The 12847-nt window shown below is 46.9% G+C and overlaps 1 protein-coding gene across 12 annotated transcripts in view; it reads right to left on the bottom strand.

The window, feature by feature from the left end:
• TRIM67 (tripartite motif containing 67) overlaps nucleotides 1-12346 on the bottom strand; it is a 51501-nt gene extending 39155 nt beyond the window's left edge. For 7 of the 12 annotated variants that reach the window (XM_039532967.1, XM_039532969.1, XM_039532972.1 and 4 more), the window contains exons 1-3: nucleotides 12217-12346; nucleotides 11483-12150; nucleotides 4481-4576 (exon numbers count right to left, since the gene is read on the bottom strand). In XM_039532967.1, coding sequence (XP_039388901.1) covers nucleotides 4481-4576; nucleotides 11483-12150; nucleotides 12217-12346 — 894 coding nt within the window. Of the gene's footprint in view, nucleotides 1-4480; nucleotides 4577-11482 lie in introns of all 12 variants that reach the window. The other 5 variants (XM_039532965.1, XM_039532966.1, XM_039532964.1 and 2 more) reach the window with 2 other exon arrangements.
• Nucleotides 12347-12847: the final 501 nt, after the last annotated feature.

The following is a 12847-nucleotide window of genomic DNA, read 5'->3' as shown; positions in this document are numbered from 1 at the left end:
CCTGCGTGCACCTCAGCTTGCTCCGCCGCTGGCGCAATGCTCTAGGTGGCGGGGCAGTGAGCTTCTGGGGCAGTTCAGCTGCAGAACTCGGCCTGACCCAGTGCTGTGCTCCGCGGTGGCGATGGCATGACTGGCTCCAGCCAGACAGTGTGGCTGTAGCACCTCCAGCCACCAGTGCTCCAGGCAGCGCGCTAAGGGGGAAGGGAGCAGGGGGTTGGACAGAGGGCAGGGGAGTTTGGGAGAGTGGGCGGGAGCAGGGATAGGGGTCGGGGCAGTCAGACGGCGAGGAACCGGGGGGTGCAATGGGGGCAGGAGTCCCAGGGGGGCAGTCAGGAATGAGAGGAAGGGTTGGATGGGGCAGCAGGGGGCAGTCAGGGGACAGGGAGAAGGTGTGGTTGGATGGGGCAGAGGTCCCAGGGGGGCAGTCAGGAATGAGAGGAGGGGTTGGATGGGGCAGCAGGGGGCAGTCAGGGGCAAGGGTTCCGGAGGCGGTCAGGGGACAGGGAGAAGGGGTGTTTGGATGGGGCAGGGGTTCCCAGGGGGCAGTCAGGAAGGAGAGGGGATTGGATGGGGTGGCGGTGGGCAGTCAGGGGCAGGGGTCCTGGAGGCAGTCAAGGGACAGGGAGAAGGGGTGGTTGGATGGGGCAGGGGTTCCGGGGGAGGCAGTCAGGAATGAGCAGAGGGGTTGGATGGGATGGTGGGAGGCAGTCAGGGGACAGAGAGAAGGGGTGGTTGGATGGGGCAGGGGTCCCGGGTGGGCCATCAGGAATGAGAGGAGAGGATGGATGGGGCAGCGGGGGCAGTCAGGAGCAGGGGTTCTGGGGGCGGTCAGGGAGCGGATGGGAGTGGATGGGGCAGAGGTCCCAGGGGGGCATCAGGGAATGGGAGGGTTGCATGGAGAAGGAGTCCTGGGGGGAGTGGATGCGGGGGGCGGGCCACAGCCCCCTCCCCTAACTGGCCCTCCATACAATTTCCAAAACCCGATGCAGCCCTCAGGCAAAAAAGTTTGCCTGCCCCTGCCCTAAGCCATGATTCATGCAGCCCTCTCTCTGATTAAGGAGAGAAAGAACATTCTTCCCCGGGAGCTGAATGCACCGCCTCTTTGGCTAGGTCTATACTGCAGGCACAGGCTTGGTGTAGCTCGAGCTGACATACCCAAGAGAGCTATGTCCCTGAACAGTGAAGCTGCAGTGGTGTATGCTTCAGTGCAGCCTAGTCCTGTGAGAATCACCCATGGTTCTCTGCTAGCATGGGGAGCAAGGGACCAAGCTTGGGCTGAACTTAGATGAGCTACAACTAGACCACGGGTTAGCTCCAGCCCCTTTCTGCTTGTATCTGTCGCTCCTCTACTTGGGTTATATCCCCCTGTGCCTTCACTTTGTCTTTCACAAGATGATAGGGAAACGCTGGTTTCTGCACAGAACTTGAGTCAGAATGAGTGCTCTTGTGGGTGCTCCTGTCATGGGGACTACACTCCCACTCCCACCCCCCCAGTACTACTTGCAGCAGATGGGAGTGAAAATCATATAATGTCAGCAACAAGGCCCCTTAGAGAGTCAGGAAAGAGGTAGTGAGGGCAATTAGGCAGGTTTTGAAGAGTGCAAGAAGAACAGCGTAAGGGACTTGAAAGTGACCTAAGAAGAGAAAAAAGAGAGAAGAAAAGCAGAAATCCACAGTCAGGGAAAAAAATAAGAGCAGAGAAAAAAAAAGGAGGCCGTGAACCCAAGAGTAAGAGCACAGCTCTCTCTTGCTAAGCAAGGGAGTAAAGGGTTTGACTTGCTGTCTGACTTGTATGGTGTTTAAATACAATGATAAAAACTACACATCTTTTACTCCATTGAGCAAATGTTTGCATGTAAGATAGTTCTGCTGAGGAGTGAAAGTGGGAGGCTGCCAGTACTGAGCAGGGCTGGCTCCAGGGTTTTTGCCACCCTAAACGGAAAAAAAAAAAAAAAAAAAAAAGCCATGATCGCGATCTGCAGGAGCTCTACCGCCACCACTTCAGTCTTCGGCGGCAGGTCCTTCGCTCCAAGAAGGACTGAGGGACCTGCCGCTGAAGATCCTTCCCCGTGGCCGCCCCAAGCACCTGCTTGCTGGGCTGGTGCCTAGAGCCGGCCCCGGTACTGAGGTATTTATTAGAGACAACCAGAATCACGCTTCTCATCTCAGGCCATGGATCTGAATTCAAACATTCCCAGTGTTCTGATTTGTTCAGATTTTGTGTTCTGGTTTAGACCCATTATAGAGATAGGCCCATGATGTGGAGTTCAGTCCAACTCCAGATTCAAATTTCCTCAAAATTCAGAGGGTGGGAATTAGCTGCAGGTTTCTACTTTGGGTTCACCTCTAGGATTTTAGTAACATGGGGTGGAGATTCAGGGGGTCATAGTCACGAATACCAGAACAGACAAATCCTGGTCATTCAACTCTAACTATGACAATACCATTATGCATAACAATTTGCCAGTGTTTCTGTTCATATGCATTAAAGGATTTTACAGCACAGTTTTAAATATTTGTAAATGTTCATCTTTAGGTTTCAAAAGGGTAAAAGTAGCTACTGAGGGGAGCTAGGTGACCCAGTGGATCAGTAATGGACTATGGAGTCCTTCACCTGCAGCTCACTGCTTCAAAGCTATTCAATGTGTATAGTGAGTGGCTGAAGTTCATTACCATCTGACAGCTGTTTGGTGGCCTAAGGGACATGAGTTGGTGGTTTAGGCCAGTTCCTATCAGTCAGTTATCCATATCACTTTAAAAAAATAAATTAATCTCCCTTACTGGTGCATCTAACTCCACCAGAGAGGTCCTTTGGGGCCATCTGCCTGTCCCAAGTCAGGGTAAAGGAGGAGGGTTGGGCGTGGGGCTAGCAACTCCACCCTGTAAAAATCAGCTTGCTACAGAAACGCCAACAATAGAGTTAACAGAGACTTTTAGCCTGGAAAAAGAAGGGTCTTCAACTCGAAGATGCATGACGCTGGGTGGTGAAAGCCGCGAGGAAGCCACTAAGCCGATCACCCTTCTTGCAGCCAGGAGGATTACCATCGGCACATGGAACGTGAGGACCATGTACGAGTCAGGAAAGACGGCGCAGGTTGCAGCAGAGATGAGGAGCAACAACCTGACCCTACTAGGACACCATCAGTAACATCCACCTCTTGGAGAGGACCCGTCAACTCCCAGCAGAGGAAGAAATTAGAAGGAGAAGGTGGGGCTGGATAGGACATACACTACGCAAGCAGCCAACCAACATCACCAGACAGGCACTGCAGCGCCTGCAAGGCAAGCTGGAAAAGAGCCGCCCAAGAAATACCTGGGCCTAAGGGACATGAGTTGGTGGTTTGGCCAGTTCCTATGGAGATCTGTTATTGGCGCCCATATCACTTGGTAATGAATGAATGAATGAACTGGTGCATCTAGCAGAGCAACAAAGGAATGCAAAGGGTGGGGGATACAACATTCTGTGGCACTTTGCATATGTTGACAGCATTTGTGGTATAAACTCAATCTGGGTTTTTTAAATAATTTAATTTTAGATCAAATCTGTATTTCTCAAACTCCCGCCTTCCCTTTCTGCGCAAAGCAGGAACTGGGGATTGCTCACTGGTGACCAAAGGGCCAGAAGTAAAGCAGACAGCACACAGTGGGTAGACCACAGAAGCCATGCTAGAAAAAATCACTAGTTAGAACAATAATAATCCTCCCCTAGTGCCCTGGTGAGTCAGTATAGGGAAGCAGGCACTGCTGCTGCATGTCCCAGACCTGTTCTCTGGGTAGACAGAGAGGTGAAAATTCCTAATATCCAGCAACTTTCATGAGCCTATATTCACTTGAAAAAAACAACTGAGTTTCATACTGGTTTTGTGCTCTTGTAGTGCAAATATAAATGTGTGTTTTAAAAGACATTAATTAGTCTTTTGCTCACTGTAATGAGTTGAAATCCAATGATCGGAGCTGAACAGAAACATACACAACAATAATTTCCACACAAACTCCCTCCCTGCCCACGTTCATTTTGGCACTGCTTGTGCCCTTTTTGTATTTTGGCTTTCCACAAATATCCTAACAATTAAAATACAAGAATGTTCTCAGAAACAGCATAATTTAAGCAAATGTTAGACTATTCACAGGTAGTAAATTTGGAATTTGTAAAAATTAGTATTTTTACCAAAAGCCTGAATCTAAGAATTACACTCATCCAGTATGTGAACAGAAACACACCATACAACCAATAAGTCCAATCAGAAACTAAACAACACAGTTCAAATTTCCAATTCTTGCAACAAATGGCATACAATCTACAGGCCAACAAATATTTGTAGATATTAATTGATGAATAATTTTGCCTAACAAATACATTCAAGAAAAGAGTGTGTTATTCCAGGCAATCTGTGAACAGCAAGAGACTAAAGTCATCAAATAAATTATGCACTCAGCTCTAATGATTATTGTATTATCAAAACAAGTAGTATACAATTACCTGTATCTGCTGTAATATATTTTTCAGCTGAACCAAAAATTCTTTAGCTTCCTTTGCTTTATCTGAAACACCATTTAAAGCCTGAGACAACTGTGTCTGTAAGAAACAGAATTTAAAATGAAAAAATTAGAGATAAAATGCAAATGAATTGCAAAAAAATGCAAATACTAATCCTTACTTCTTACAATTAAATGTTAAAAGGCTTACTTGGCGTCACATGCATTCTTACTTGCACAGAGGATTTGTGCTAGAAAATAATAAGTTAGCATTTCAATTGTAAGAGATTTAGTAAGGGTGAATCTCTGTGTGGGTAGTCAGTTATTGTCTCCATTTTCCAATTAAATGTAATGACTAGCTAAGTCACAACACTTACAAAAGCCTGAAACTGTTCACATATGCACTGAAATGATAGTATCTTACATTTACATAGTGTCTGTCATGCTGAAAAATCCCCAAATGATATCTAAACTAGCAATTTCTTAACTCTAAACCTGAAATGTTTACAAACTTTGTAGTGTCAGCTACAGTTAAAATATATTAGAACTTTCATTACAAACCCTTGTTTGTATAGTCTTGTAACATTGTGTAAAAATTTATTTTGGGGCTGAAAGCATCCGTTCGTCAACTTAACCCAGAGGTGAATATTTCTGGAAAAATTCTTTTACTCATTTTGAGTTACGAGAGGGTGAAAAAAAAAAAGGTACTTTCACCATTGTATGACAACTTTAAGATAATGTTTTGTTTATGAATAATTTAAATGGGTGAATTTTACAACGTTTGAACTAGAATTCTAGCCACAAGACTAAGCAACTTTAACTCCACCCCTTTGTGCATATGTACTACAATTATCTTTACATGACCACATATTATTTCTCAAAACATGGCATTTGATAACCTTGTATTTAGCTGTGATACTCTGAACACCTTTCCCAGAGCTGAGGAAGAGCTCTCTGAAAGGTCGAAAGCTTGTCTCTTTCACCAACAGAAGTTGGTCCAATAAAAGATATTATCTCACCCATCTTGTTTACTTGATAACAACCTTAGACACATGCAGTATCTTGCACAACCATATTGATGTAACACACACAAAAGTGCATTAAATTATTCCTCTGAAAAGTACACATGAAGGCCCTGCTCCTATAATTGCATCCATGGAAGCAGACCCTTGCCCCTGCATAGAGCTTCAATGACCTTTGCCCCCTCACAAATAAAATTGCATGATCAGGCTCTAGAGTATATTTAACCAACAGACTACAGATGAAGAATAGCAAAACTGTCTAAGTGTCAACAGCACTATGTTTTGTGTTATGTTATGGCTGATGTAACTTCAGGAACTCTTTCAATACTATATCAACCAGCAGTGCTTCATTAAAACAGCTTGTGGAAAATATACTATGAGCCAGATGATCCTCTGCTGCTGTTAATTGACGTAGCTGCATTGAAGCAAATGGAGCTATGCCAATTTACACTAGCTGAAGATCTTGTCATTGGTCTCTTACTACAATGTTAGCACTTAGGTCCAGATCCACAAAGGTATTTAGGTATTCTCTCTCTCTCTCTTTCTACCTCAGTAACTGTTTAAATATTTATCTACAGTACAATAGTAGATTACTTTGAAATCTCAGGTGCCGAGTGAGTTCAGGGACCTACAGAGTTTGGCAGGAGTACTGTGGCTCGCAGTGGAGCCAGAACTGGGATTTAGATACCTAATTTTGTTGTTTAGGCACCTACGTACCTTTGTAGATATGGGTCAAAGTTACCATTTATTCTCTGCTTGATCCTGAGGGGAAGTGATTTACAGCTACCCTGACAAGGGCACAGCTCACTTCCCCCTTGTGCCAGCTCTGCTTTACCCAACCCCCTCCCATGCTCTACCCATCCTCCGCCCCTCCCTCCCTATGCACATGCTCAATTGGGAAAGGGAAGACATTGGGTGTGCTGCTCCTTCTGCTCTATTTCCTATGCGTTGACCGATGAGGTAGGAAGCTCTAACACAACCACAGGAGAGTCTTACCTTAGGGGTAGGCACAAATTGGCCTATAATGAGACATAGCGTTGAAGGCTTAATGAAGAATCAACCCTAATGTTTACCCTCCTGTTCATGGAAATGTTCTATATTAAGCCCAGTTACATGCATTGTACTGGTACCAAATTTGAAAATAGAATATCCTCTACTACAATTAACGTGTAACTAATCTAATAGGAAGAGCTATAATAATTATATTATTGCTGTCAGTACTTATATATACGTTTTTTCAGCTTCCTACTCAAATTCTTGGCATTTCACAAAATTTGAAGTAACAATGTCTGGTCCAAAAGTTTACCAGGCTCATTGAGCCAAATCCTTATCCCTTGATAAGGTCCCTGTGTGCCACCAGAGCATCACAAAGGGGTTGGTGAAGATTCCCCCAGTTTTACATTCCTTTTGGTCACGTGCCTGTACCTCACCAACAGGACATATTTTTGCAAGCACCAGGTGGAAATGTGATGGAATGGTGTGACAAAGTATGGAGAACGTGGGGCTGGAGTGTGATGTGCTCTGCCAATCAGTGGCCAGTGGAATGGTCCCAACAGGTCAGATGTGCCTCAGCCACAAAACAAAGATGACTATAGTTAGTCCATGACAAAAATATAATTGCCACCACTCCAACATCTAATCCCATCACCAGCATCAGAGCACAATGCATCCCACAGTATGGATGGGGCCAAAAACTAGGGTTTGTCCTCTAGTTATCATGGCAGCCATTAAATTCAGAGTCAATCCAGATCATTCATCAACTACATGGATATTAATGTGACTGAGCACATTCAGTCTCAGCTCCTCATATATAGCCACCATGAAGAAGACCCTGTACATAAACTTGACAAAGAAACTGATCAAATAACTTGACCAAACTTTTTCACTCATTAAATAATTGTAATTGTGCCACTGCAAGTAGAATATGAAAGCCAGTTCTCTGATCACTAAACCCATTCAGAGATAATAGCCTTGTTTATTAAAACATTTATAGGGTAGTTTCTAAAGCAAATGGATTTAGCCATGTACTTTCCATTAAAACAAAATGGATTCAGATGCCTAAAACCTCCATAAGCCACTATAAAAAGCACCCTTTCAGAGCTCTCTTTCAAATGGTGGAAGGATTTGCTTGAAGCTAAACTGTAAGTTACAAGCTCCATTAACCATGACAATTAATAATTCCTGACAAATATTGTTCTATCCACATTGATCTTAATTTTAATATCTGGGTCTAGCAATGAAATAAGGATTCTGTAGATGGGTAAAAAGGTTATACTCTTATCAAATACAGTAACAGACAGATAACGAGGAGGACAAGTAATCAAATCTAGCTAGGCATAGAAGACTGATGTCTTCTCTGATTTTAGAAAATGAGACAGATAATTCTATCATTCTTTTTCAAAAGAAGAGTTCATTGCTCATTTACCTTTCTTTTTCTCCATCATCATAGCAGATTAACTACTGATTACGTCCTATGATCCAGGCACTGAATTCTTAAAGAGTTTCCAAGTTTCTGGGAATGGAGGGTAGAGGTTTGGGGAAATTCTGGTCTACCTTCTAAAGATGCATCAATATCCCAATATTTCCCCTCAACTACTTGCTCATCTCCCTATGCATCAGTGTCCTAAACAGAGGCTTGTCCAATTAAAGTTCCTGATGTCGTCTCTACTACAAGATCACACATGCACAATAGTTATATTTTTGATGTACATGGCAGGACTCAGCAGAAGTTGCAGAGCTGAGACTTGTTCACCTTGCTTCCCCATACCTGTGAGTCAAAGGGCCCACAAATTTAAATCTATCGTCAGTAATATTATTAATATTTTTGTATTACAGTAGAGCCTAGAGATCCCAAATGTGATCATGGCTCCATCATACTAGGTGCTGTACATACACAAAGTACAATATCCTTCCCTCCAACAATAGGAGCAAACAATTTTGATCAATCCCTTTAAAGCCGTCCCACCAGAACCTCAGCTGATATAAATCAATGAGCCTCCACTGATTTATACCAACTGAGGATCTGGCTCTTTGTCCGTATATTACATCATTTCTAACTTCTCCAAAATAATTTAGTTATGGCAGATTCCTACATATATTTCTAGGGAAAGTATCTTTATTAAACTAACATGACTACAAAATGCTCATGGCGAATGAGCTAGACTATCTAGCAATAACATGTACAAACAATTAAATTTGCCATATAATTCTAAATACAACACTTTAATTTATGGTTGGCCAAAGTTACAGGACCCAGGAGGCAGTAGGTGTAAATTACTGCATATGAAAACTTACTTAGTTCCAACTACAAATATCCAATTCCGAAATAAACATGAAATGAGGGGTTAGACTGGCTCCTGTTGGCAGTTTCAATATTTTTATTTCCTGTCAAGTATATTGTTCTAGGATAATTAACACTTACAAGACATGAAAAGATTACTACTGTCACAAAAATTAGTTAATTTTAGGTTATTTTTCTGTTTCCTTTAGAACCTTTATCATAACATTCAAACTATATATAACAAGGGAAAATCACATTCTGTGAGAACACACCCTCCGGAGGAAAAATGCAGTGAAAATACTAAACAACAAAATTTAGTTCATTCCTCTGACAAAGTTTGTAAGAATGAGAAATGATTTACAATGTATCTTGATCAGCACCACAGTTTATCACACCATTTCAAAAGGCGTTAATCAGATGTAGCACAAGTAGACTCCAGTGGAACACAAACTGGCTTCACAATCTACAAAACACTAATCACTTCTGCATATTGAAATCAATCATTGTTCATCAGGGGTTTAGTAGACTCCTTAATGAAGACTTTCCACGCAAAATCAGATTCTGCAATTAGCATAAATGGCAAAAGCTGTGAATTCACGACCTGAAGCTTATGAGTCAAGTGAATTTAACTCCTGAACACAAAAAAATCAAGTTATTCTGGAGATGGTTTAGTGGTCTAAGTAAATCCTTAGCTGGAAATACCTTGACTCTGTTGAAACACAGACTGAAGTACTATCAGGGCTAATTCACCCATTTATTCTTCTGATCAATAAACAAAGTTCTGTGCAGTTGATGCCATGTGGGATTTTTTCAAGGGTCTTTACAAATTGAAGCCGTGTGTGTTCTACATCAGAACTACTGTGTGGGGAGCCAGAGATCAGGGCACCAGAAGTGATCCATTTTCTACCCCTAGGCAGTAGCCAAAAATGATCACAGACCCTCTCATTACCCCCAAAGGTGCTAGTCATACCAAAGGGAATAGGGAGGAGGTGAGCCTTTCCTCTGCAGTAGCCAACAGAAGGAAGTAAGCTGCCCCACCTGAAGGGATGTAGCAATTGGGTGCTCTCCCTTCATGAGGGAGGGACCCTGTTCAGTGCTGCTGTATGGATAGCTGTAATGTGCTGAGGATAACAAGCACTCTATACATGTAAAATATTAATCATTAATTCTTAATCGAGTCAGTATCCAGGCTTCCTGGCAAGACTGACAAGCTTCAAATCAATGTTAAAACAATTGTCTCTTGGTCTCTATCCAAAAAGTATATGAAACAAACCCAGCTTTTTATATAAAAAGGTTGCATGATCAAACTACCCAGCAGCTCCATCTTGCACACAAATATCAGCAAACCCCCTCTTATGTGAAAGTACAAAGTCTCCAAACAAGTTCCCTGAATGGTTCAAATTATAATGAGTATCAATACTAGGGATGAGTGAACCAGACTGTAGCAATCTCTGAACTGGCCAAGCCTTCATCCGTCCCTTAACCAAACACTACCATCACTAGTTTTTTGATCAATGTGGATAAGACCCTCACCTTCTCCATCCTTAACTACCATCATTACTGTGGATCACAGCCACCACACAGCCCTCTAAAAGGTCCTAACATGACTTGCAAATAAACTTCTACACACCTTCCCTCTCTGCTGCCCTCCAGTGGGTCCCATGCAACCTTCCGTCACTGACACATTTATAGCAAAATGACAGCTAAAGATGCTATCGAAGGCGCAACAACTGTCTGCCTCTCTAATTTCATTTGGATTGGGAAGAAACCGGATTTGGTTTGAGATGTGGAAGTTGAGAAGTTACAGCATAATGCAAGATCACAGAGAGGGAGCGTTTGACTTATTAGAAGGTCATGGGAAGCGAATATGCTGCCCAGGGTCTAATGGAGGGTCAGCAAGAAGGGAAGAAGGACGAGGGGCCTATTGGAGATTTGTGTGAAGGGAAGGGAGAACTGAAGGCTATCAGAGAATTATGGAAATGAAGTAGCTTCAATGTTCAGATAAACATCAAGACACTAGGGCGAGTCACCCAGCATCGCCCTCTTATCTCACCGCCTTCAACAAGAACTATCACTGACATAGAATACTTCTTCCTCACTGTGGGGCTAGATCCTTGGCCCCATTAAAGATACACTGTGTTACTCTGGTGGCATGAAGTGACTGTACGGCTGCCCTGAAGGGGTAACAGGATTCCTCCCATACAGGAGACTCTTGGGTGGGGTACATCTGGTGTAGCCAGCTTTATATCACACCCCCCCCACCACCCCTTGCACAGAAGGTGTGTTGGGGCTGGCTGGAGTTGGGAGGAGACATTCTGGGAATGTCTCAGAGGTGTGCTGGTGGCTTTCCAGGACCAACCTTGTCTAGGGGGCTCTTCTAGACAGCATAAATTACAGCAGTCCTGGGGCTACTCTAATTTGAGCAAAGGGCCAGTTCAACCCCCCTGTCCGCTCCAGGAATGGGGGAGAAGTAAAGGTAGCTGAGAGCCACCTTTGTCTCCTCCCACCTCAGCATGATCTTGGCGCAGAGGAGGGTTGCAAAAGCCAAAACAGAGCCCCAGTCTGTGGAAAGTGCTTGAGGGTCCCAAACTGGAGGGCACTGGAGAAGAGGTGAGTGGAGCTAACGATCAGAGACCTTCCCCCGGCCATGAAGGCAGGGCTGAGCTGCTTGGGTTAGGGGGCACCCCTAGGCCCCTGGGCTTACCTTGTGCTGTTTCCACATAGCCCCCAGGGCCTTCACCTCGTGCTGGCCGTGCTTGCCCTCCTCCAGGCACTGGTAGCAGACGGGGGTAGCGCAGCTCACGCAGTACATGCTGTAGTTCTCCAGCTCGTGATCGGCGCAGGTGGGCAACTTGCGGGCACCCCCCGCCGCCTTGCCGGGCCCGCCCGGGAGGCTGGGCGGGGGCAGCAGGCGGTGCTTGGCGAAGGGCCCCCGGGTCGGGTGGCACTTGAGCTGGCAGGCGGCGCAGTACAGCACCTCGCACTGCTCGCACGCCACGGCGGCGGCCTCGGGCGGGCTGCGGTCGCAGAGCTGGCACTTGGCGGCGGCCCGGCCCTGCTGGTAGCGCTGCACGATGGCCTCCAGCAGCCGGTTGCGCGGGAAGCCGCGGAGGCCGCGCGGGTCCAGGGAGGCGCTGCGGTGGCATTGCGGGCAGGTGAGGGACGAGCTGGGGCCCGCCCCGCGGGGCAGAGCCGCCGAAGAGGAGCCGGCCGGGGCCGGCCCCAGCGGCAGCACCCGCACCCCGTTGGGGGACTTGAGGCTGGGGGTGTAGGAGCCGTAGCCGCTGTCGCTCTCGCTGTGCAGGCTCAGCTTGTCCGCGTGCTCCCCGCCGCCGCCGCCGCTCCCGCCCCCCGCGGCGCACTCAGCCTCCGAGCCCGCCGCCGGCCCGGGCCCCGCCGCCGCCCCTGGGGCCCGGGGCTGCAGCAAGGCGGGCAGGTGCTGCTCGCGCTCGGGCGTCTGCACGGCGATGGTGCGGGCGCAGGGCAGGCAGACGTTGTGGGAGCAGGGCAGGATGATGGGCTCCCGGAACAGCGAGCCGCACACCGGGCACTTCAGCTCCTCTTCCATGGCCGGGCCGGCCGGCTCAGCAGACAGGCCCGCCGAGGCGCGGCGCGGGGCGAGGACGGGGCTCGCTGCCGCCTTCCCTGCCCATGCCCCAGGGTGGCCCCCGGCGCTCCGGCTCAGCACCCCGGGGGCGGGACAGCGCCTGGCTGGGCGGAGGCGGCGGAGCTCCGCAAGCCGGGCTGCACACAGAGCCGCCCCTCTGGCTGCCGCTGCGGAGTGGCTGGACAGCTCCTGAGGGGCTGACCTCGGCAGGAGGCGCTGGCGGTGCGGCGGCAGGAGGCTATTGTTTATTGCAAGGCAATTTCCTCGCCCTTGCTGTGTGTGCAGCGCGCGGAGCGGGGCTGGCTTGGTTCCCACTGCATCGAGTAGTACGCGGGGGCGGGGGAGGGAGAGGAGGGACAAAGGGCGGGAGCAGTCTGTGCAGCAAATAAGGGATGGCTCGCTGGCTGGCCGAGACTGGAGACAGCGATTCTTTCAAAGGGGCTGTGCTGTGATGGCTTTATA

This window comes from Mauremys reevesii, linkage group 3, assembly GCF_016161935.1.
Source record: "Mauremys reevesii isolate NIE-2019 linkage group 3, ASM1616193v1, whole genome shotgun sequence".
Taxonomy (NCBI): domain Eukaryota; kingdom Metazoa; phylum Chordata; order Testudines; family Geoemydidae; genus Mauremys; species Mauremys reevesii.
Note: the sequence above shows the minus strand (reverse complement) of the source record. Positions and strands in the feature narration are given on the sequence as shown.